This window comes from Mizuhopecten yessoensis, unplaced genomic scaffold (genome assembly GCF_002113885.1).
Source record: "Mizuhopecten yessoensis strain PY_sf001 unplaced genomic scaffold, ASM211388v2 scaffold10603, whole genome shotgun sequence".
Taxonomy (NCBI): domain Eukaryota; kingdom Metazoa; phylum Mollusca; class Bivalvia; order Pectinida; family Pectinidae; genus Mizuhopecten; species Mizuhopecten yessoensis.
In genome coordinates this window covers 794,125-819,774 of record NW_018408629.1, presented here as the reverse complement: position 1 = coordinate 819,774, position 25,650 = coordinate 794,125, and the positions used below count along the sequence as shown (strand labels likewise).

The following is a 25,650-nucleotide window of genomic DNA, read 5'->3' as shown; positions in this document are numbered from 1 at the left end:
AGCCTCTCTCAACATTGTCAGGTATCTCAAAATCTCAGCAGCCTCTCTCAACATTGTCAGGTATCTCAAAATCTCAGCAGCCTCTCTCAACATTGTCAGGTATCTCAAAATCTCAGCAGCCTCTCTCAACATTGTCAGGTATCTCAAAATCTCAGCAGCCTCTCTCAACATTGTCAGGTATCTCAAAATCTCAGCAGCCTCTCTCAACATTGTCAGGTATCTCAAAATCTCAGCAGCCTCTCTCAACATTGTCAGGTATCTCAAAATCTCAGCAGCCTCTCTCAACATTGTCAGGTATCTCAAAATCTCAGCAGCCTCTCTCAACATTGTCAGGTATCTCAACATCACAGCAGCCTCTCTCAACATTGTCAGGTATCTCAACATCTCAGCAGCCTCTCTCAACATTGTCTTGTCTCTCAACATCATAGCAATCTCAAAATAATAAGGTTTCTCGACATTACACCTGTCTCTCTCAATAGTCTCTCAATATCTTACGTATGACAGTCTCTAATTATTCCAAGAGTTAATTTCAACATCACAGCCATCTTAAGGCAGAGTATCTTGATAACTGTCACACACTTCTTTTTACAGCTTAACACTTTCATACCTTTGTAACTTTATGAGACTCTACCATGTATCGATCTGGATGAGTCCATTATGGTCTACAGTGGTAAAAGGGTTAAATATCATATCATATCATAACAGAATATCACTACTGAGACATTCATATAAAAGCGACACTCATATAAAATATATACACTCACATTCCAAATTATAATTGCAGCATTAAAGCACAACCTTTTCCCAATATATAAGTTACTATCTCATTAAAATATATATTACATATTTGGTAAAAAATGTATTAAAAAATATTTCATGGTACAAAGTAGTGCACATAATAATTGTTGGGACACACAATGGTGATAAAATGAACAGATCTGTGTTTACAACAGTGTACAGATCATGGGTGTCAGATAATAACTTTTCCAAGTATTAATACTCTTTTGAATCTAAGAGAACAATCTCAGAGCCATCAGATGTCTTGTCGCAAACTTCGAGCTGAAGGTGCAGTATTATCTCCCTTGGTCTGTTTATTACCTCCCTTGGTCTTTTTGGTATATAACCTCCATTGTTTTATGATGTTTCTCATAAATAAAACACTTATCTAAGATTCATCCCAACAAAGTAATGACTTTAAAATACTGCTATGTTCAAGCCCAAGTTTTTTATATTCGGAATATCTTAATGATTTGTCACAGGAGAAAAAGAAAAATGCAACGGCCTGACTGTGATTCGAACCCAGGACCCTCTGAACTGTAGAAGAACTCTCTACAAATTGAGCTACCTGGTCCCTGATGAATGACAGTCTAGTTGCACTACATTCTTCCCTCCTTTTTGTAAATCTTTGCTCCAGAAGACACAACTATTTACACCCCTGGTTCAGGTATCCCGTTGCCGAACATTCAAACAGTGCTAGCCAGACCAGCATTTGAAACCGGGACTATCCAAACTCTAGATGGACACTCTACGAGATGAGCTACTTCGTCACTGATGATCAACCCAGTCCAGTTCCCCTACACTGTTCCCTAACTTTTTCCAATCATATTTATTTCAAGGTATTAAACTTTACAAAAATATATGTATTTCTTTTCAAAAACAAATTGTTAATTAATAAATATTGAGATTCTTTGTGAAGTTAAATTGTGTAACAGGAGGGGAAAATACTGCCTTATTGGCAAACTAGCTTTTCCAGCGATGCAGTATAACCCGGGACACCGCTCACTAGTTCAGCACCGCGAGTGTGGTCAGTAGTTGGTAAGGTGACCACCAACACATTACAATATATTCGAAAATACCAAACATGAAAAATCAAGTTAATGTTATGATAAGCTAACCAATGGTTGAACATCTGGGCCCTTCAGCTAACCCTTTAGGACAGGAGAGCTTCATTATACCATGGTACCAAAATATCTACTTTCTGTGTGGTCAGGATTCTTCTTCCTCTTCCAGTTTTACTGATTGCTGTGAATTGAAAATAGTTCAAATCAAAAAACTTTATCCATAATTTTCAATCAATCAGTTAAAACACAATCAATCAAATTCTGAAAATATTTCAAATAAGAACTTAACTTCATTAACAGATTTCAATCAATCAGATGAAACAAAATTTAACTTATGTTTACTTTCAAAGCTGTGAAAATATAGGTTAAATAAGTAGACATTTATTTTTTATTTTTATGCATATAAATGAGCGAATTTCTGACATAAGGCATCTTCATGCAAAAATGAATGCTTTTCTGTGAATGGTGGATAAATGGCCAAATATGGCACCCATCCTTTGGAATCAAGGGTGTCGATGGACAGACAGACATTGTGATAATAATTATAAAAGGACGTGAGATCTCCGACGCGAGGCCCTAATAAAGCCTGTCTATCTACGTCAGCGCCATTTGGAATGGACCAAATTAAGAAAATCATTAAAATTCACAATTAAAGCCACATGTTTTGAAATTAACCAGTGAAACTTCATCATGCATGTTTTGCAATTGTTCACTAAAATGACATATATTATAGTGTGACTTAGTAATTAAATCAACAAATATTGCTTCATATTTTGGATTCAAGATGACCAACCCATGACAATACATATCACAATATTTGTAATTCGTATCTTTATAGTAAAAACAATAATGCAAATATCTGGTAAATTATAAGCTAACTATTAATTTTTGAAGGCTCAGGTTTTCCAAATGCCCATTAAACACTGTTCGCAGGAATGAGACAGGTCTGAAGATGTTAGGTGTGGATACTTACAGGAAGAACACGCGACTTGGTTTCTATCGGTAGAGTCCAGGAACAGATAGCTGCTATCAATCCTAACGACCCGTACACCCATACAGCTGCGGACAATGACTGGTCGAGAAGTACCTGTAACAGAGAAACAACATCTACTGATAAAACAATCTATCCTTCGTACCTGACAAATATGTGTGAAAGTTGTTGATCAACTTATTTAATTAGTATTCATTTCAAAATAATCGACATACATGCATAATTCAACCAACGGTTTAAGATACACAGATAAGGAGTTATGCGAGTTGTGCTTAAAATAGCAATACTATCAAGAGTCCTGTTCAATTGATCACATTTTCAAAGTCTATGTAAACATCACACATTGACAGTTCATATAGTTTGTTTTTAGCTGTAGTTCAAAGTATGATATTTTATAATAAAATGAACTATTTTTTCTATAGGAAATCTGCTTTGAAATCATTTTAATTTGGAGAAAAAAATTATTTGAATATTTCAGATCGAGACACAACTTACCTGAGCAACAAATGGTGTTAACATTGCACCGACTCTGGCCCAGGCCGAGGCTGTCCCTATTCCCAGGGTCCTAACTGTGGTGGGGTACACCTGTTAATTTAGATAGTGGATATTATCATTTGCATGTCGAACACAACTTATTACATGAACTTTCTGAACATAACAACAAGGATGCTAATTCACATTCCACCATTCCACCGTGTCCCCATTTTATGGTATGCAGAAATATTTGTTGCTGTATTTATCCCAAATTTACCAAAATGACAAATAATCTTAGATAATTAAAAGTACACTATAGAGATCTTTGTAATTCTAACTTCAATCAGTGAAGAATCAGATTCTGAAAATCTCGAACTAATATGGAGTAAACCCTTATAGTCTAAGTGGAGGTAAGTCTTCCATTTTGCTAGTTTCCATTTTACTTTGCTATTATGCTTCTTTGAACTTTAATTCTCAAATTTCATGACTATTTTTGAACAGGTTTTCTTTAAAATAACAAACACAAAATAAATATGAAGTTGCCTTTTAGTTTCTTACAGGACAAATAGATAACAATTGTTGGTGTTTGTGCCGATGCTCAATAAGTATGGGTGGGCTTACTACCAGACATGTGTTCATTGCTGAAAAGAAATCTAATCAGACTTTAAGCAGCTGGGTCTGAAAGTATTTACACAGGCAGACAAGCATGAACATGAATCGAGCCTGGTGTTCATCATCTGACAAGCTCAATAAATCATCAATGCAAATTTCCAAAATGTGATTTTTGAGAAATATCTTTACAAAAATTAAATCAACAAATATTTTTTGGTGTTTATTGTCTTCTAATGAGTCTCTATGATTCCTTATACATATAACTTTCCATCTTTTGGAAAATGTTTTGAGTTTAAAGTTTTGTGTTCAGTTGTCATTAAGCTAACCAGGCCTTCAGCATCTAGGCCCTGACCTCACCTCTGCAGTGTAGATGTAGACAAAGTTGAAGTTTGCGGCGGAGAAGCCGCGGACGAGTAACATGATGCCAGTGAGGAGGTGTTGCGGCATGTTAATCTGTAGTAAAATAAAAAAGACTGCACATCCCGTCAAATCTATCGCTCCGGTCTTACGTCGCCCGATGATATCAAACAGAATCATGTTTACAGGAAGACCTGGAGAAAGAATACACAATTATGCAACCAGGATAATTTTTGTCTGTCATATTCATCTTACAAAAAACCTAAACAAATATCATACATGATTGAAATTTAAAATATTATTGAACAGATACATCGAAAGAATTAATAAGCCAATAGTTCCCCCAACCCCATCTTAAAAACTAACATCAATAGGGGAACCTGTGACCCAGTGGTGGAGGGCTAGTGATCAAAGACGGTCAGATACCTTAACAAATAATGGTGCATGGAATAATGGCCACAGCAGCCCGTAGAAGGAGTTGCATGTTGTTCCCGTTTATAAGGGTTTATAGATAACATGTATTTTTAGCCTACAGTTTGACTGGTTGTTGGGTTGGTCAAAGTTAATTGTTCATCTGCCCGCTGGGTTTCATGTTTAATATTTATGTAACCGACATGCGTTCATACTGGCATAAACATTTTAAAAACGCTATTAAATCTATATATTTACATTTTTACTATAGAAAAATTATTTAAATTTTATTCATTTGTTCTTTAATAATTTATTTATTTATTGCGTTTAGTTTATGCCTTCATACGACATTGGCAGAATAATTCACCAAATTTTCCAAGTATATACCAGAGGTATTACATATTCAGGAATTCATCAGAAAACAAAAAAAATTGACTTGCATATACTAGAAAATGTTCGTTGTAAAACATTCATGTTCCCCTACTCCTGCTACGATGGACATGGAGCTGAATGGAAAGTCTAACAGACGAAACAGTGCTAAATAGGAAGTCAAATCAAGAAGTCATGCAGATGGACAGACAGACTGATTGAGGGACAGACAGACAGATAGACAGACAGACTGATTGAGGGAAGGATAAGCAGAACCTGTAAACACTTGAAATGCCCCCTCCGCTATATAATGTGGCAGGGGCATACACATTTTTTTCATAAAACTTACAAATGAATTCACCAATCGTTGATATGATCATTGTGATGTAGTCATCGTATTCCAGAAGGTTACAGGAACAGTTCTCTCCCCCTGTTCACAAAAACAATTTCACATTTCGTGAGACTCTTTTAAATAATCATTACCTCAATGTACTAAAACAATAGGTTGATTTAAATACAAATGTACACAAAACATGTTGCAAATAATCTTGTCTGAATTCAAATACTAAGAGGTTTGTTTTTTCTATAAATGCCACTTTCTCGTTTTTAATTACATATTGACAAAAACAAAATCACTTGGAGGAATATTTCTGAGACAATAATGATGTAAAATTTATTTCTGACAAAACAACCACATTGTTTACCATCATAATTGAAAAATCCAGTGAAACCTGTATAAACAGAACATGGCTGAACAGATCCTTTTTTTTCAATAAAAGCAGGATTTTGAATTAAGCAGGTTCCATTTACACAGAAAGACATACTGCAGGACCTATTTTTAAAGTCTGTTTTAGTCAGGTCTCTGAATACAGAGATCAGTTCAGAAAGATTTCAGTATTATAGTTAACTCTTTCACCCCTACATATCTAAACTGGACTTACCCACTCATTGATTTGGTAACGTTCAAATGTGATTTTAGTGGTGAATGAGTTTGAGAAACACACCTTCATTTTTAGCGTTGTGGACTTGAAGTATTTCCGCACTAGCCAGCACCATGCCATAATAGGAAAACGCTGTGACGAACCAGAGCACCCAAAGCTGGAGGGTCGTTTTCCTGTACATGGGAGAGAACAGGTCACTCATCTTCCCTTGCTGTGTCTGTAGCAAAAATGTTTAAAGATTAAAAAAAAAAAAAAAAAAAAAAGGGGGTTTTTTTTTTTTTTAAAAAAAAAAAAAAAAAAAAAAGAGGTGTTTTTCATTTTTTGCACAAGAACAATGTCTCCGATTATTAGCCAATGTGCATATGTGGCAACCTTGTACACCATTCAGCCCTGAAACAACAATGTGCATACATGTATTTGCCGATTTTGATTGGGTTGGTTGTGCAAAGTTAGCACTTATTTGAGCATTAAACTGGAAGTGAAGCTTACATCCCTTACAAGCTTACATTATGATACATGGATACATGTGATGACTACAGAACTTGGGGCTACATTCGCGTATCCCGGTTGAAACGGTACGTGTGGCGCAGAAATTTTCCACGATAAACGAACACACTTGGACCGTTCTCTAAGCAGAGCTAAAAATGAACAGTTTCGGAGAATAAAAAACAGTGTTTCAAGAATATTATGACCTTTCATCCGTCCACTGAATTACATAACGTATCTTAAAAACTACATGTGTCTTGACATTGTTTTAGACAGAAATAATGCAAACTGGCAATAGTCAGCATTTTAGTTTCTGTCAGGCACGTCTGGACCCCTCAATCTACATGTGCCAAATTTTCCTGAGGTCAGCCTCAGTCCAGATCTGTGCCTGTCGTTTTCTTTACAGGTTCAACCGATTCAACCGGATACGCGAATGTACCCTTGTTGTCCCACAGAGAGAGTTTCCCAACCTTACTAATGTACTAAAGGTCAAGTATAGCACTGTATAATGTTTAAGATATAACTAAATGAATATAGATGATTATTTCTCCAACACTTTACAGATACATTTTCACTTTTGATAGCGAAAATATTAATCTTTCCCAACCTTGGGGTCGAAACAAAAAATATCTCAATCCAAAGTGTAAGATACTTAATTATATATATCTAGCCCAAGGCTTTGCTGACAGCAAGACTATTAAGAATCTTACTTCGAGAGTTAAGAGTTTTCTGTCATACTCCTAAAGTGGGGGAGGATTACTTTTTCTCCCACGTCGAATACAAGTGGTATTTCATTGCATTGTTGATGTGACATTAATGCATTGTTGACGTGATGTAATACCAAATGACAAGGGAATCCCCCCGCTTTTCCCCCCCAAGACAGAAACATCTTTCCCTGACTGAAAGTGTGGATATTTGAATTTTATCACTCGGCCATTAAAACCTAATTGTGCTAAACTTCAAACATCTTATCCTGAGATTGACATTTCCCTGCTGGCATTACACAGCAGTGATGGATTCTACTTAGTCCGTTATAGAACATAATCGCAGGCTCCAAAATTCTGATCGGCTGCCTATTTAATTATGGTCAGCTATCGACTGCTCTATAAGACACAGGGATTTGTGAACGAAATCTCGAAACAGCGATTGTGAAAGTGTTACATGTTTGTTGAAGAAAATATTTGTACCTATATTTCAGTTGATTCATTTCTCACTCACTTGAGCAGATGCCTTGACCAAACTCGATACATTATGGAAGCTACATCATTTTATTCAATTGTCAGTTTTAGAGGACTAGATTCTACCAATCAATAAAACTGACCACAGGGGAGCTGCAGACCAGTCGACCTTCCGGTATGGTGGCACTGTTTGTCCTGGCAGCCTTCTCCAGCACTTTGATGGCCTCTTCCCTCCTGCCTGCTGCCACTAGGTACCTGGCCGACTCTGGCAGGAACTACACAAACACACACCAACTTAGTTCAACAAGTCAAAGTCAGCTTGAATTATGTTCAGTAAGAATCTTTTAAGAACTATAAACAGGTACATCAATAAGGAAATTTTCACTGGCCACCATATTTTATCCATCTTGGTACCCTCAAATGAAACTTTTCCTGACAAACTGGTATGTTCCCTTGGAATGTCACATTCCATTTAGTAGATCACCTTGATCATATTGGCACAACTGAAATGTTCTGCTAATTGGAACACGCTGCTTTATTTGTTCTAATGCCGACAGAAATTAAGATCCCTGATTGTACTGACCTTCATGACTATACAGATGATAAAACTGGGTATTGCGGAGATGAAGAGGAGCCACCTCCAGCCGAGGCTAGGGAGAACAATGGCAGCAACGATGATCTCAAACGATGTCCCCATCGCCCAGCTTATCTGTGATCACAAAAGGATTAAGATTACAACTCTTAGCACAGAAAATCTGACAGCTAAAAAAGTTTAAGGTACATTAATATCAGCATTGTGACCAGCTTACCTGTGTTAAATTCAGCAGTTTGGCCCTGTGTTTTGATGGTAGATATTCTGTCAGTATTGCAAATCTGAAGTAAAAAAGAAACACCCAAAATTGTCATACGTCTTTATCGTTCAGTATATAACAGTATATCTTAGTCCGCTAAAACGGCCATAATTGCAGGCTCTTAAATGCTGCCCAATGACCTGTCAGAATGTTGGAGCCTGCAGTTACGGTCAGTGTTAGCAGACCTAAAGTATATATGTACAGCTGAATGATTGTAAACAGCTGTCAAATGCTGGGGTGAATATGGGTGATCTCCATAGCCTAAAATCCTTTCTCTTCCAATCTGAACTCTGTGCAACTCTCTCACTTCCATCTTATATACTAAACCCTGTCAGGTGAAATGGGCAAGCTGACCTGATGTGACCTATTGACATAACAACATCTGACCAGTTGGGCAACTTGACAAATAAACGATAATCCTGATACATGTTAACTTTTTTAAAACAGTCAGTAAGGAGCCAACCTTGTGTAATATACAGATAGAGACATTCAATAGAACCCCAGAGTTGTGTAGCCATGGGTGACCATTGGCTCGGGTGTCCCGCAAATCTACTCCATTACAGAGTAATAAAACCCCAACCTGTAAACAGCAGCCGTGAATTTGATAAGAGGCTGACAATACACTATCAGTTGTGCTGTGATAAACCTCAATTGGGTAATGTTGGGGAAACATGGGCAAATGAGAACCCTATCTTATTACATATGTGCTTAGAGTCTGAGAATTATAATGTAGAACAATCAACACAATGATAATCAATACATATATTATATACTTACGACTGTGGGGACCCAGCTAAACCTCCTCCAACTAAGCTCCTGAGTATTAGGATCCAAATGTAGGAGGGACTGAAGGTAGTCAGCAGTCCAAAGTAGCCAATCCACAGGCTTACCATGTATAATGTCTACAAAAAACGAAGGTCAAAGGTCAAAAGCTAACCAATCCACAGGCTTACCATGTGCAACGTCTACAAAATGCAGAGGTCAAAGGACAACAGTTAGCCAATCCACAGGCTTACCATGTATAATGTCTACAAAATAAAGAGGTCAAAGGTCAAAAGCTAGCCAATCCACAGGCTTACCATGTGCAATGTCTACAAAATGCAGAGGTCAAAGGACAACAGTTAGCCAATCGATGGGCTTAATCATCATGTACAAAGAGGTCAAATGTTAAAAGTTAGTCAATTTGCAGATTTGCCGTGTAAAATATCAACAAAATACAGAGGTTGAAGGTTAAAACAAATTTAGCTGCATAAAGAACCATACGAAACAACGTGAATTTGCATTTGAATTTATACCTTATAAGTTTCAAATTGAACAGATACCCAATAGTTCAAATTGGAATCGGCAAATTCAATCTCTGTCTGTGATAGTATATATATGTGAAACATCTGTCTGTGATAGTATATACATGTGAAACATCTGTCTGTGATAGTATATACATGTGAAACATCTGTCTGTGATAGTATATACATGTGAAACATCTGTCTGTGATAGTATATACATGTGAAACATCTGTCTGTGATAGTATATACATGTGAAACATCTGTCTGTGATAGTATATACATGTGAAACATCTGTCTGTGATAGTATATACATGTGAAACATCTGTCTGTGATAGTATATACATGTGAAACATCTGTCTGTGATAGTATATACATGTGAAACATCTGTCTGTGATAGTATATACATGTGAAACATCTGTCTGTGATAGTATATACATGTGAAACATCTGTCTGTGATAGTATATACATGTGAAACATCTGTCTGTGATAGTATATACATGTGAAACATCTGTCTGTGATAGTATATACATGTGAAACATCTGTCTGTGATAGTATATACATGTGAAACATCTGTCTGTGATAGTATATACATGTGAAACATCTGTCTGTGATAGTATATACATGTGAAACATCTGTCTGTGATAGTATATACATGTGAAACATCTGTCTGTGATAGTATATACATGTGAAACATCTGTCTGTGATAGTATATACATGTGAAACATCTGTCTGTGATAGTATATACATGTGAAACATCTGTCTGTGATAGTATATACATGTGAAACATCTGTCTGTGATAGTATATACATGTGAAACATCTGTCTGTGATAGTATATACATGTGAAACATCTGTCTGTGATAGTATATACATGTGAAACATCTGTCTGTGATAGTATATACATGTGAAACATCTGTCTGTGATAGTATATACATGTGAAACATCTGTCTGTGATAGTATATACATGTGAAACATCTGTCTGTGATAGTATATACATGTGAAACATCTGTCTGTGATAGTATATACATGTGAAACATCTGTCTGTGATAGTATATACATGTGAAACATCTGTCTGTGATAGTATATACATGTGAAACATCTGTCTGTGATAGTATATACATGTGAAACATCTGTCTGTGATAGTATATACATGTGAAACATCTGTCTGTGATAGTATATACATGTGAAACATCTGTCTGTGATAGTATATACATGTGAAACATCTGTCTGTGATAGTATATACATGTGAAACATCTGTCTGTGATAGTATATACATGTGAAACATCTGTCTGTGATAGTATATACATGTGAAACATCTGTCTGTGATAGTATATACATGTGAAACATCTGTCTGTGATAGTATATACATGTGAAACATCTGTCTGTGATAGTATATACATGTGAAACATCTGTCTGTGATAGTATATACATGTGAAACATCTGTCTGTGATAGTATATACATGTGAAACATCTGTCTGTGATAGTATATACATGTGAAACATCTGTCTGTGATAGTATATATATATGTGAAACATCTGTCTGTGATAGTATATACATGTCAAACATCTGTCTGTGATAGTATATACATGTGTAACATCTGTCTGTGATAGTATATACATGTGAAACATCTGTCTGTGATAGTATATACATGTGTAACTATTGGCCAACAAAAAACAGAACTCAAAAGTTAAAAGTTTGCCATTCTGCATTGATTACCATTTATAATTTCTACAAAATACAGAGGCTAAAATTTGAAAGTAGCCAATCAACAGCCTTAGTAATTATAATATAACAAAAACCTCAAAGGTCAAAGGCATAAAAATAGCAAAACAACAGGCTTACCATGCAATAACTCCACAAATTAAAATATTTAGGCCCAGAATTGTAAATCCTCAGACTCATGCGCTAAATGTACATTTTATACAACATCAAACATAGCCCATCTAGTCTTACCATATAAAACATATAATACTGCCAAATAACTGAGGTCAAAGATTGTGAATAGGTAATATCTTCTGTACGACAGGCAAACAGCTGTCCGATAAATAAAGAGCCTACAGTCTGTTAATTAAGTACTCTGAGGAACAATGATTGATGACTCATGGAGAACCATGAAATATAGACGATATGGATGTAAAACTTTGAAGTACAAGTACCTTCCTTTCCGAAAATATTTATTTAGATTTACAATTGGGCGTAAAAAGATGGAACTTTTTAAATAAAGATGAAATTCACAAAATAATTTAGAGTTATTATCGTATGCATTTCTTGGCGGGGATTTTCTGTGTAATTGAAGGTGAGATCGAATTCCTTCTCTTTCTCAGTACATTTTGTATAATGCTATATAAATTAAAGTGAAAGGACTTATAATGTCTGGTTTGGGCCATTTTTGGCCCCCAAATCCATCAAAATTAAAAATCTGCAATAGAACTTTCAAACGACTGTTTCTTTAATTTTGAATACTTCCCCAGTACTATTATGTAAACATTTATTTGTGTTTTCAATTTTGGCTGCCATGGTAACCAGGTCATATTTGCATAAATTATTGAAATTTGATTATTCAGTCAATTTTGACAGGTTTTCACCTAGTTTTTCTCTTAGCTACATGTACCATAGAGCGCACTCTTGAACAAACTTTATATTTCTCCTAAAGATGTATTACATGTGCATACACATTATCCTTTGATATTAAGTTTGTTCAAACATGCGCTCTATAGTTTCTAGGAGAAAAACTGTACAAAATATCACAATATTCACTGAATATTCATTTTTTTCTAATTTATGTAAATTTGAACTTGTTACCATGGCAACAATAATAAATATTTTCAAAAAAGTATTTGGAAAGTATTCAAAATTCAAGAAACAGTCATTTCAAAGTTCATTTAATGGTTTTGAATTTTGATGCATTTGGGGGCCAAAACAGGCCCAAACCATACATAGTCCTATACCGATGATTAGCCATGATATCATGACCCTCCTTCCATTTACCTTCTCCATTACCACCAACATACATGTATTTAAAGGTCCCTGTTTATTGCTTAAGAATTCCTTCATAAGTTTCCCTCAATTTATCGCCACACCCCTTATAACGCCAAAACTTCTCGGAACATATGGCGACAGTATAAGGAGGTTTTACTGTGTTGAACAACATGACACATTACGGCACTGCTAACATTGTTTGTATGTACAAAGATGTAAGAAAATTGTTGATCACCTCCAGAAAGTATTTTATTTAAATTCAAAGAAAATGAATTAAAACAGGTTGTTACCATATATTAACATTTGTGCTGCAGAGTTACTAGGTAAACACAATAAATTATGCTTAGGGTAATCAGACCTGAGCGAAAAGGAACAGTAATACAAAGTACAAACGCAACCAAAAACTGAACAAACAAGCTTAAGCTGGAAGTGGAAGTCACGTTTGACTCTTGTTAAGAATTTCTGGGCGCAAGTTGCTTAAATCAGTTCACTTCATGTACGAAAGGCCGACACTCAAAACAATGCAACTCCCAAATAACTTAAGAATTTAAGAGCAAATCATTTCTTTGGTTTAATAATGAGCAGAAACAAATCCGTCTTTGCTCAGATGGTAAAGTGGAAGTGGAATTTGTAGCAACACCTTCATCACAACAAATGCAGGTACAATAGCCATAAAAAGAAATGGCTGTTTTGTTCTGTCGTTAACATTTCATTGTTCTTTCAAAGTGCTTGTCAGATCTGGCACTGCAATCATGTGATTTGTTTTTACAATGTAACCCCCATTGACAGTTATGATGGACAGAATGTATATTGTTCTTGAAATTGTCATTCACCAATTTCTTTAATGGTGATTCTTGCACAAGAAACATACTTTACATCAATCATTTAGACAACACTCAGCCTCACTTGAATCCAATCTGAACCAACAGTCACCATTTAATACACACTTTTCTGTATGATATGGCATATGATATAACCTAACAAGAGGCCCAATGGGTCTGAATCCCTCACCTGGTACAGTATTAATCTCACACCAGTAACCTAACAAGAGGCCCAATGGGCCTGAATTCCTCACCTGGTACAGTATTAATCTCACACCAGTAACCTTCTATGTGGACCAATGTTGGGTATTCAGAAGAAGTTGTTTGAAGATTAGTAAAGCCCTGTGACCTTGAAAGGGGGTCATGATCAAGGTCATTCATCTGAACAATTTTTGTCACCCTTCATCTCAGTTTTGTACTGGGCATATATAATCATCCTAAGCCTTTTGATAATTAAGAAGTTGTTTAAAGATAAGGCCCTTCAGGCAAGGTGAGCTTACAAAAATTATGTTTCCATTGGAATATAAAAAGTGTCAGTTTTAAAATTGACTGATATTACTTTTAATATATCCCACTGTAATAAATTTCAATTCCAAAAAGTTGGTCAGGGGGCTCCTCAGTGGGTAGCACTCTCGCCTTTCACCAAGGTGGCCCCCAGTTTGATTCCCTGATCAGACTTCAAAAGGTTTCCAATAGCTACATTTTGTATCTCTATATATACCTGTACGCTTTCCGTTAAGTCTCGGACCCTCATACCTTTGTAGGTATCACATTTCTGGCTTTGAAAATAAGCCCAGGATTCCTTACTAAAATAGGAAATAAGCCATGGCTTATTATCATAATAGTATCATTGTGGTCGGGTGGAGCAAAGGATAGAGCACTTGCCTTTCACCAAGGCAGCCAGGGTTTGATTCCCCGATCGGACATGAAAAGGTATGGGGCTACCTGCCCGACCATGTGAGTTTTCTCTGGGCCAACAAGAGTGATTACCGGTAATATAAGTTGAAATCACTTGTTTCATAATTGTTTTAAAATAAATAAAAGCCATATTTAATTATTTTTTTAGAATAATTTTACACATCTCACTGCACAAACTGTAAGAAAATGTAAAGAAAACAACATCAACCTCTAACAAACTCTAGTACAGATCTAACTGGTATGTTGGAAAAAAACAGGATGCCACAAACTTTACTTACCTGACAAAAACCACTATGTCACTGATAACTTTATAATTGACATTCTGAAAGTATCAAACACTGTCTTTATTAGTGTTTTTCGACCATCAGTTTAAAAAATATTTCAGCATTTTCACAAAATTGGAAAAAATTTGTATTGAATTCAAGCAAAACAGTAAGATTTAGAAAGTTCTTTTGATTTCAATAGTCAAAACTAAAGGTGAAAATTTTGTAGTATCCATCTTGATAAGGGAGACTCGGCAAGTATATTGTCATTTTTTATTTCACATTAATAAACAGACTATTGCAAACCAGTTAATATATACTTACAGTTCTGCGACCAAACTTGTCCCCCATGGCTCCCCAGATTGGTGCTGTTATACCCATACCAATGAACACAACCTGCAAAGTAATGGTCAAAAATTAAAAATACTTTGAAATCGTGAAGCGTAATCATGACAGGGGGACCTGAACAGAATGTTTTCAGCCTTGAAAAGGTTGATATCTTATAGCAATTGTCATTGCTTTTGAATGCAGGACAGTCTTATTATATATTTAGAACTTGTCTTTGTGCTTCTAGGCTATTCGATAGTATTTAACAGAAGCAGAAATAAGAAGTCGAATATTAATTAGACCAAGTCACCAGGATATCTGATCTAGGAAACTGTTGGATGGAATCAACTTTGACTTTAAATAAGAAAAACTGAATTTTCAAATAAAACAAAAATCGCATGCAATATTACAAAATCGCATGCAATATTTTTTTCTACATTTGATCAGATGTAAGGATATTAATCATAAGCTGAAATCAAAATGTTTATATTAAGGTATTTCTTCTAAAATAAGACCATGCCTATAGTAAGTAGCCAACTCTTTCATTTCTAAGGCCTCAACTTCATGTCATAAAATAGTCTAAATCCTTGCAATATGCCTATCCCAAACCTTTGATCCCAGATGTGAAATCAGTGGACTGCATTACTTGATTTCAGGATTATGACAGAAAATTGAAATCAATTAAAACCAACATTATGAATAGAATGGATTAATTTATCAGATCTATACAATTAAGATGATGGATATCAATATAAGAAGAAGATTGATGAAATGGTTACCGTGGTGATGAGAGCAACTTGATATTTTTCAAGTTGCCACTCACATCGTAGGACAGGTGACAACACAGCCAGTAACATCATCTCCATGGCATCAGCTGCCTAGCAACAGAAATTGGTTATATTTATGATGTTATCGTTTAACATAAGAATCAACATCACAAGTAAATGCACATTCCTTACTTTCCTATATTTAAAGACCATCATTCATTAAACCATTCTTATTATCAGACATGAAATCTATGCTCAAACCAGCTTTTTTATGACTTATATAAGTTGTAATCATGCAACATAGACATGAAATAAGACATAGAAAACTGTATTCGGCTCCATTTCTTTCCAAAACCCTTAAATCCAAAAGTCATATTGAAAAGATTTTTGTTTAGACTTGACTAAATACTGGATTTGATTATGAGCATGAAATCATGTCATGAATTCAGGACTTGGAATCAGTTATCTTTATTGGCTTAATCACAATTTCACATTATTTTAAACTGTGATATTTTCATAAATATAGTCTCAAAATAGCATACATTTGTCCTGAGATTTAGAATGATCACATTTATGTATATAACACAACAATCCTCCTTACAATAAAATAAAATGCCATTATAAAGATCATATTTATTAATTATTTCTATTTGTAATGGTGACTTTATCCATAAAGATAATATTTGAAGACGAACAGGAATAAATTTGTATAAGTTTAAAATACACAGAAGATTTGAGAACCACTCTGGTTGCATTAAGTAAATATGAAATGTCAGAAACAGTCAACAATAAACTCACTGTGAACAATCCACAGATTACGAAGAGTTTCAGCTGAAAAGGTCCCAAGCCAAGAGAGTCGATAGCCTCCTGAACAGTGAATGTCTTCCCCTTGTAGTCATCCTCAAGGTCATTTCCAGCTTCTCGCCGAATCAAAGACACCCCTTCCAAGTCTGTAATACGACAGAATGTTTACCGCCCTATGGCTTTCACAGACTTACCCTATATACTCAAAGTCACAAATTCTAGAGATGTAAAAGGTGCTAGCTAGGGAGCTGCTCTGCTGGAATACTTCTTTTCCCTTTTGACATACATACATACTTTTATAAATGTATCTATGGTATACCCGAAAATCTTGATAATATTATCGGATTCGTAAAAAGTCTGGCCTTTCAAGTAACCCTTTTATTCCTTGCTGTCAAAATCTATTACAGAAACCCTACCCTAGTAGTTTGAAAAAAGGCTGTCCTTAAAACCAGGATTTGTATTTTAGCTCAAAACAATTTTCCCTCCCTTCTTGCCATGAGTTGATTTCTTTTGTATGGTCAAACACCAGGCTATCCCAATTACTAGAATCTAAAGTTGTATACTTATATTTTCGAGTGTTTCTAATATTTATCTCTATATATACTGGTAGTTTTCCGTTAAGTCTCAGACACTACCATTGTAGGGATCTCACTTCCTGCCATGAAAATAAGCTGTGCATAGCTAATATTGCCTAAATGGCTTTGAAAATATGTTGTACATAGCTAATATTGCCTAAATGGCTTTGAAAACTAACCCAGGATTCCTTACTAAAATCGGAAATAAGCCATGGCTTATTATTAAGATTCTACAGTAATTCTTACCATATATAATGTACAAACAACTTTTTAAAGCAAACTTACTTATTAAGTATGTATATGAACTGCCAAAAAAAAATGAATGCCATGAATATAACCCTGATTGTAACCTCAATATTGCTATGAAAGTCCAGGAAGTTGGACCTTGTTGGTGAGTTTTAATATCATGAATCATCATTAGTGAAAATGCAGTGTTGGGTAGGGTTCTAAATAGATGGGACATTATATTTTTGATCTTCTACATATGGCTGTCCATTACGTACTGTCCCAATTGGATCAATTTTTTTAAAAATCTCAAAACCCTCACTCAAATCAAACTTTACATAAACATCCTCAGGTGAAAATAAAAAGCAATTTTTTGGACCAAATTTGAAAGCTCACTCCATATTTTTACCTAGTTTGTGTCTTTTAAGAAGGAATACCTGCAGATAATGTTTTATATGTGACGAATAGTTTTATACTTTAACTTGTCAGGATCTGCCTATGTGATATTGTTTTTATTTATTAATACTGTATATGTCATTGTATGTATCATGTCCACGTCCATTGTAAATTGTGTATTACAGGACAATATTGTAAATTAGATGTAAATCGAAATATGTAACCCTGTCTAAATAAAAGATATTATTATTATTAAAAGATCTCCCAATTCCTGTAGGTGATTTTTTTAAGTCATAACATTCCATTAACCCTTTCACCCCTATGTAAGTTTAGTAGACTCTACCATGTATTGATCTAAATGAGTCCATTATGGTCTACAGTGGTGAAAGGGTTAAAGGTAATATAAAACCTTTTTAGAGGTATATGTTATTATGCATAAAAAAAGGTAAAATAAATAAAGCAAAGTTACTGATGCATTTCACACACTTGTTTCATTATTTGCGTAAGGTGTGGACTAAGGGAGCTTCTGCGGTTGACACCAATGCTATTAGGTATGTTTGGGTTTTGTATTATGAAATACTTTCTTTGTCATTGTGTTAAATGGGTCACTACATACTGTCGACTCCTGGTATGTTCCGTTAGTTTCCTACATGTATAATGGGACACTCTCTATATCATCGTCTGCTGTTTTGAGTGATTGTTATCTCCTTTGTTGAGTGGAGTTTTCTATACATTGGGTAGCCATCTATATCGTCATCTGTTATCAGACATGAAGCCTTTTAATTTATGACACCATAAACCATATTAAATTGTAATACAAAAAATATGTATTGCTATGAGACAGGAATTTCCGGTGTTCTATTTTGTTGATAATTTCTAGCTATTTGGCCCGTTTGATGAGAACATCAACTAATTCTTTAATAACTGTTGAACTACAGGCATACATAATCAAAATACCTCTCCCATACTGACACAGGATTGTAATTGATCTGGGGACAAACAATTTACGTTCTCAGCCTGGACGAATGAAAGGCACTGACTTGCCTTCTACATTAATGTGTTTGGACATAGATTATCTACCACAAACACTGTCATACATACAGCTAAAATCACAATAGCAAAACCACTGACACAATGTAACCCAACTTCAATTGACAGTTACAATAATGTTGCCCATTCATAACAAAACATACACATGCAATTTATATCAACTTTTTGAAAATAACAGTTTGTTTTACCTCCATCAATTTCATCCGATTCATCCTCGAGGTCGGAGACTCTGACCTTGGAGTATCTGACAGCGTGTGATCTATTTCCCCTTCTATGGTTGTCATAGTAATTTTCCGAGTCTGATAACAATGTCTCCATGGAAACAAAGACTCAAACTTGCACACAGCAAGTTTAGTACCTTTAACCCGACTGTGTTACATGCTCTGCCTTATCAGTAATTGTCTTCTTGCTGCAATGAAAAAAATATGGAGTTACATTGTGATAGTTTAAACACAATACTTTAACGTATACTGTAGTCTTACCACCGCTTCAGAAGAGGCGGCAGAACATCAGGCTCGCCTATCTATACAAAGTCGTTGAGGGGTCAATGCCAGCACTACCCCCATCTCAGAACTTGAAACCGAGGAGACAAGGCCGCAACATCAGTGTTACAAACTATAAAGACTTCAGCACAATCAACGTCGTCGACAGGTTTGTGTGTAACAATGCAACAGTAGAGGATTCCAACCACCACCATATAAAATAGACCAATACAGAGAATCCTTCTTTATACGTACTGTAATAGACTGGAACCATCTACCAGACACCATAATCAAATGCAGTAGTTTTGAGGACTTTAAAACAGCCCTCGAATCGCGCGACTAAGAACTATTAGCGCTCTCTTTCACCCGCTGTAACACACCAGTTTTGGTTACTTCAGCGTATCCCTACAGATACAGATACAGTATGCTACCATGCACACAATATATTATATTATATATAGGTACATAAACAATTTTGTGGGTAGAAATCTTAATTGGTGGGTGAAGATCGGTTGAGTTCAATCCTGAAGTCATTGTAGCATGGAATTGCCAGAGAAATCTTATTTCTGTTTTTGCCTATATAGCTACATGACTTATATAACCAAGTTCGGGTTTAAAATGGTCTGTGGCGAGACCTGCAGTGTATTGAGTTAACTGATGGATGCAGGCAAACTTGCCTCTATGTCCATATCTAATTTAAAACTTGAAATTGATTCACATCTCTTTAAAAAATCTCAAATCCTTACTTTAATTACAGTATGTGTACAATAACTTATTATTATATAGTAGGCATTAAGTTTTTACTATTCAAGTAAAGTGACAATATTGAATAAAGATCTGTCATTGGAAGTACAGTCCCACCACAAAACAGAACACCAACTACACCTCAGGCACAAAAGCAGACCTACACACATGTGGAGGTATAAGCCAGGAGGCTCAGGACCAGTATTCTGTGTCATTTTCATATGTATTATCAGTTAAATAACAAAGGTCATAGTATGCACAATTAGTAACATATCTTACAGGTTTTTTAAGTGTGGAATTATTTTGGAAAGGAGAAGTTGAGGAAAATCTGAAGCAATGTAAATAAATTAATCTGAAAGTTTAGTAAAACTCGTTAAATCAATTGGAAATCATGAAGTTCAGGAAATTATAAAGCAATATTCAATTAATGGGAATTGCAACAGTTGAGTAAAAATGTCCAATTAAAATGGTCTTTCACATGTACAACTACCTACATGTATATCTATATTACTATAATGGAGAAAAGAAAAAAACTTTTTAGTTAGATCAAATTTAGCCCAGCACTTTTTTAGAGGACAACATTGTGAATGGTTAACAATAGAATTATGACATTTACATCCACCCATCGGGGCCATGTGCGCAAAATTTCATTTAGATGTACTGTGATCAATTTGACATTTAAATTCAGACTTATAAGTTTAGATTGGTTCGTGATCCTAGGCATGGTGAGCTAATTATAGAAGGTATGTACAATCACTCAAAAGTTTTAACTTAGGCCAAACAAAAGCTGAAATTTGTTTTCTGTTACTGATAAATGTCTGAAAAATTTAGATTATATAGGTGATTTTTTTTAAGTTAATTTCTCAAATAAGTGGGGGGTTTTAAATTGACAAAAAATGTTTATGGTATGCACAAAACATTAGAGTAGATATGGTAACTGCAAACAAACAATAATTTGTTTTATCTGGCCTTAATGCCATAGGCAGATGTTTAATTATGAACACTTTCAGTGATGATCACTATCCCAATTCACTGAAGACGAATATTTATACATGTCAGCGGTATACAAACTAGATGAGTCAGGTTAGTGTACAGAAACCTTTCAACTCTCCTTTTATATAAAGCAGGGCACTTCAATACCCCTGAACTAGAGTACAGGTTAGGCTTCAATACCCCTGAACTAGAGTACAGGTTGGGCCTCAATACCCCTGAACTAGAGTACAGGTTATGCTTCAATTCACCTGAACTAGAGTACAGGTTAGGCTTCAATATCCCTGAACTAGAGTACAGGTTAGGCTTCAATACTCCTGAACTAGAGTACAGGTTAGGCTTCAATACCCCTGAACTAGAGTACAGGTAAGGCTTCAATACCCCTGAACTAGAATACAGGTAAGGCTTCAATACCCCTGAACTAGAGTACAGGTTAGGCTTCAATAACCCTTAACTAGAGTACAGGTAAGGCTTCAACACCCCTGAACTAGAATACAGGTAAGGATTCAATACCCCTGAACTAGAGTACAGGCTAGGCTTCAATACCCCTGAACTAGAGAACAGGTTTGGCTTCAATACCCCTGAACTAGAGTACAGGTTAGGCTTCAATACCCCTGAACTAGAGTACAGGTTAGGCTTCAATTCACCTGAACTAGAGTGTTTCAGGAAATCTTAATTGCTTTTTCATTATCTGAAATGTACATAAGAATTTGAAGACATGTAACAGGTTATATGTAAGTGCATACTACCAGCCAGAGGGTATTTCAGGCAAGAAGCTTAAGGTAGACCTAGTGACAATTATATCTATCCCAAGACATACAATACAATATCAATCAATTTGTATTAGTCTTGATTGATTAATGTCTTCGACGTACAATTACAATTACATTCAATCCTTTGTTGATGAACTTACCTGGCACTTAGAAAATCATGTCAAGGACCATTTATGAAATGAACTTTTCACAAGCAATGAAAGAAGAAGCCCCATGATTGGCAAAACAGCACATTTCATTTGTTCAGACCTTTTCTTTATCCCTATGTTTTTGTACAGAACCAATGTCTCTGGATGATTTATTTTCAACTGTACTCCGAGTCGACGTAGTCCCTGCTCTCTGTGGTATACATATAACACAGAGTACTACATGTAATAGGTCAACTCACAGTCCAGTCAAAAATGGATAATCCAGAGACATTGGTTCTGTAATATTATAATGCTAATCCAATGCTATGTATACTAAATATGGAACTGCTTCATTTCAACAAATTGTATTCATGATGGTGTATGAATTAGATCAACCAACAGGTTATGCGTATATATATATATAAATATCAGTTCTCTCCTGCATGCATTTGTATAAATCAGCATATAAATATATTATAATTTACAGTGAAATGAAAAATTGAACAAAAAAGACATAACTTATATATACAAAATAAATATCAATGTGCAAGTCATATGGTAAAGGGGAGATAACTCAACTCCTTATGAAAGTTAAACTGTGTTACTTTCTGACCTCACCAGAGTAATGAGTGAGTTTTAGACATCTTCCTTCACTAGATCCTCCATGGGAGTTCAAAATCCACACAGAGTGACTCATAGATAGTTAAATATTAGGCTTATATACATTAAATATTATGAATAATTTATGTCAATAATTTGTATGGTATATTAATATTCACGTTATAATACATTAAGAAAATAATTATACAACTACTTGTTATTAGTTACAAAATACAAGTCTGTGTATGTAAACTGTGTATCATAACAAACAGTTTTGTCATGTAACAGATGGCTATATGATATTGTGGACAGTAATAATGCTTGTGATGTATCATTGTAGTACCTCTAAACTTAAATCTCTCCCTAAACCAGCTGTTTCAAGTATTCTATTATCATCAATATGTGACGTACTGGCCACTGCACATTTTTAAACACAAAGATGAGAAAATTTAGATATATGTATTTGTACATTTCAACATATTTCTCAAAAATCATAATTTTAAAAATTTGTTTCAATGACTATTTTAAGCTAAACTTGTCAAGTTTTGAAACACTGGGCCCATATGACAGGAAATCCAATATGAATAGAAACTACATTTCAGGTTTGGTTTGTTCGTGTTTTACGTCCTTTTAACAGCAAAATGGTCATGTAAGAACGAGACAGGCATATTTATCCATCCCTACCCCCCCACCCCAAGGGCCAGGAGTTGAAGAGAAGTTGTGTAATGACTATAACATAACTGTAAATGTTTCTACATGCCCCCAAACGTCATTGTTGCCAGTTATTGAAAATTATTGTGGCATAATTTCCTGGCGCTGTGGTTGGGGATTTTGTGGACTAGAGATGGATAAATATTGCCCTGTATTAAATGCCCTGTTCAAATTCTGACTCAATTGGATTAACAATATAAAAATAAAAGATTTTCATAGAGGATACGTTTTATACAAAGGGCGTACATTTTATGCAGGCATAAAAACTGTCCCGATAATTTTTGGTAGGTATGCATGACACCAGAGAAATAACCTCCAACCTACGGCTACTATTTGACCACTGCCCAATGTAGGCCTCAAACCCACGGTCTAGTGGTGAAATAAACAATGTTGGGTTGTTTTGCCCTATTAATCCTGTTCGCCCTGGGTCATTTCCCACTAAATTAAGTTGTTTCGCTCTAAATATATTTTTAGACTGAATTTTTTTTTAGTCATGTTTAGTTGTATATATGGCAAAGAAAGTCTAATCTCAAGCTTTTCTAGGTCTCCTTTAGGTTTTTTTGTCATTGGAACTTGTTAGATTAAATGTTGTACATGGTCGAGTGGGTCTGCAGATACAATGTAGCTACACACCTCATGAAATTCAATGGTTTGTGATATATAAAGGTTTTTTAATCATTTTAAACATTTCGACCATACTTATTTAAAAATATTTATAAATATTAGGGCGAAACAACTTTGGGTGAACTGGATTTAGGGAGAAACGACCTAGATACGAAATTAACACATCTACAATTACACTGTTACAATTCATATTGCTAAGGAAGGCTTCAGGTGCTGTTCATTGTAGAAGTACCATACAGTTATCTTCAAGACTGAGAAAAACATTCTGCATTTCTTCTCAATTGTGCTTTCAGAGGTTTTTCTGTGGCCATTTTTTTCGACCAAAATTTGCATTCAGGAGTGTTTAGAACAATGTTTATTTATTTTAACTAAAACCCTTACTAATGTGATGAATTTGCCTGCACTAAGGTTAACGTTAAACTTGATATCATCAGCTGATAGTGTAATATCACCATATAAAATGAAAAAAAAAAAATCTTGCATAAATATCAAATGATTGCACTGTTCTTCCAGTCGTTGTAATTTAAGGCTTCGACTTGTGAGTCTGTCCTATATCTTGTTGTCGTCGATACTTTATGGTATGCGCATATTTATATTTGTTGGTGACAAGTTTTTAAAATTAAAAGTTCACACTAACGCTTTAAGTGTGTTGATTTAAAAATTAAAGTTCTGTATAATTAAAATTCCTGATACATAGTTGCAGATGTGTAGAGGTAGCGAAACAAATTCACTAACCTAACAGCAACGTTTAAACTGGGGGTTTGCAAATTATCTTAAAATTCATTTTCTCCAAGGGGCATTTGAGGATAGCAAATTAGTAATTTACTACCCTTCCATTGTCCGTTTATAGCCACTATGTACACTATGGAAAGCGACACACATTCTGGAATTCAAGAAGTCTCAGAAGTTCTATTTGAATGTGTTTCGGTCATGCACGTCTCATACTTCTCTATGGGTAGCTAAACCGGTTTGCTAACCCACAACTCAAACTAGTGATTTGCCGGTTATCAATATCATAAGTTCCATTAAGACCCCCAATAACAACTATTTTTGCATTTGTTAAAATTAGCGATACAGTATCACTAAATTATAACGTATGCGTACCTATGAGTTATTTGTGTTTCTGGAGCTAATAACAATCAGGTGTGAATTTATATAAAAAAAAATCTGCAGATGTCGTTATCACTGAAACAAAATCATTATTTGGTTATCGCAGTTTGTTATCGGAGCTACAATCGTGAGTGATTTGACCCGTTAGTTACAACTTTGTCCACAACATGTAAAAGTTAGTGAAGTTATAACAGGGTCCACAAGTCCTTGTAAACAGACGTTAAAAGCAATTAGAATGAAAAGTAGACAGCAATTAACGTAAAACAGTCCTAACATATATATATTCCTTATACGCAATTGTTTGTGACTGGGAGTGCATACACGTATCTATGTTCATCTTGACAGACATCTGAACATGCCGGTCGGTTTGACAGGAAGACTGCTAGCTTTAAAGTAAATAACATAATTGAAAAGACAGCATTTGACTTCCTTCTGTTTTGATAAAGCATAAAAAATAACGCAGATAAATGGAACTCAGTGACTTATATAATGCTCAGACTGTATGTAGTGTAGCCCACCTGTTAGTTTACCTGTTGTTTATCCACGTCGAATCGAAAATTAAACACCGGAA

General features: G+C 35.1%; 1 protein-coding gene across 2 annotated transcripts; it reads right to left on the bottom strand.

The window, feature by feature from the left end:
* Positions 1-1,933: 1,933 nt before the first annotated feature.
* LOC110461351 (putative transporter SVOPL) lies at positions 1,934-25,643 on the bottom strand. 2 transcript variants are annotated; one of them, XM_021514794.1, is made up of 15 exons: positions 25,610-25,643; positions 19,106-19,326; positions 16,666-16,817; positions 15,880-15,978; positions 15,098-15,169; positions 9,289-9,413; positions 8,470-8,533; positions 8,244-8,369; positions 7,804-7,935; positions 6,060-6,213; positions 5,405-5,485; positions 4,276-4,469; positions 3,328-3,417; positions 2,815-2,928; positions 1,934-2,022 (listed from the first exon to the last, which is right to left on the bottom strand). In XM_021514794.1, exons 2-15 carry the CDS (start codon positions 19,233-19,235, stop codon positions 1,987-1,989), a joined length of 1,569 nt encoding a protein of 522 aa, XP_021370469.1. In that variant the 5' UTR covers positions 19,236-19,326; positions 25,610-25,643; the 3' UTR covers positions 1,934-1,986. The 2 variants fall into 2 exon arrangements, with proteins under 2 accessions (XP_021370469.1, XP_021370468.1); XM_021514793.1 differs by having other exon boundaries at positions 25,598-25,638.
* Between the last annotated feature and the right edge of the window lie 7 nt (positions 25,644-25,650).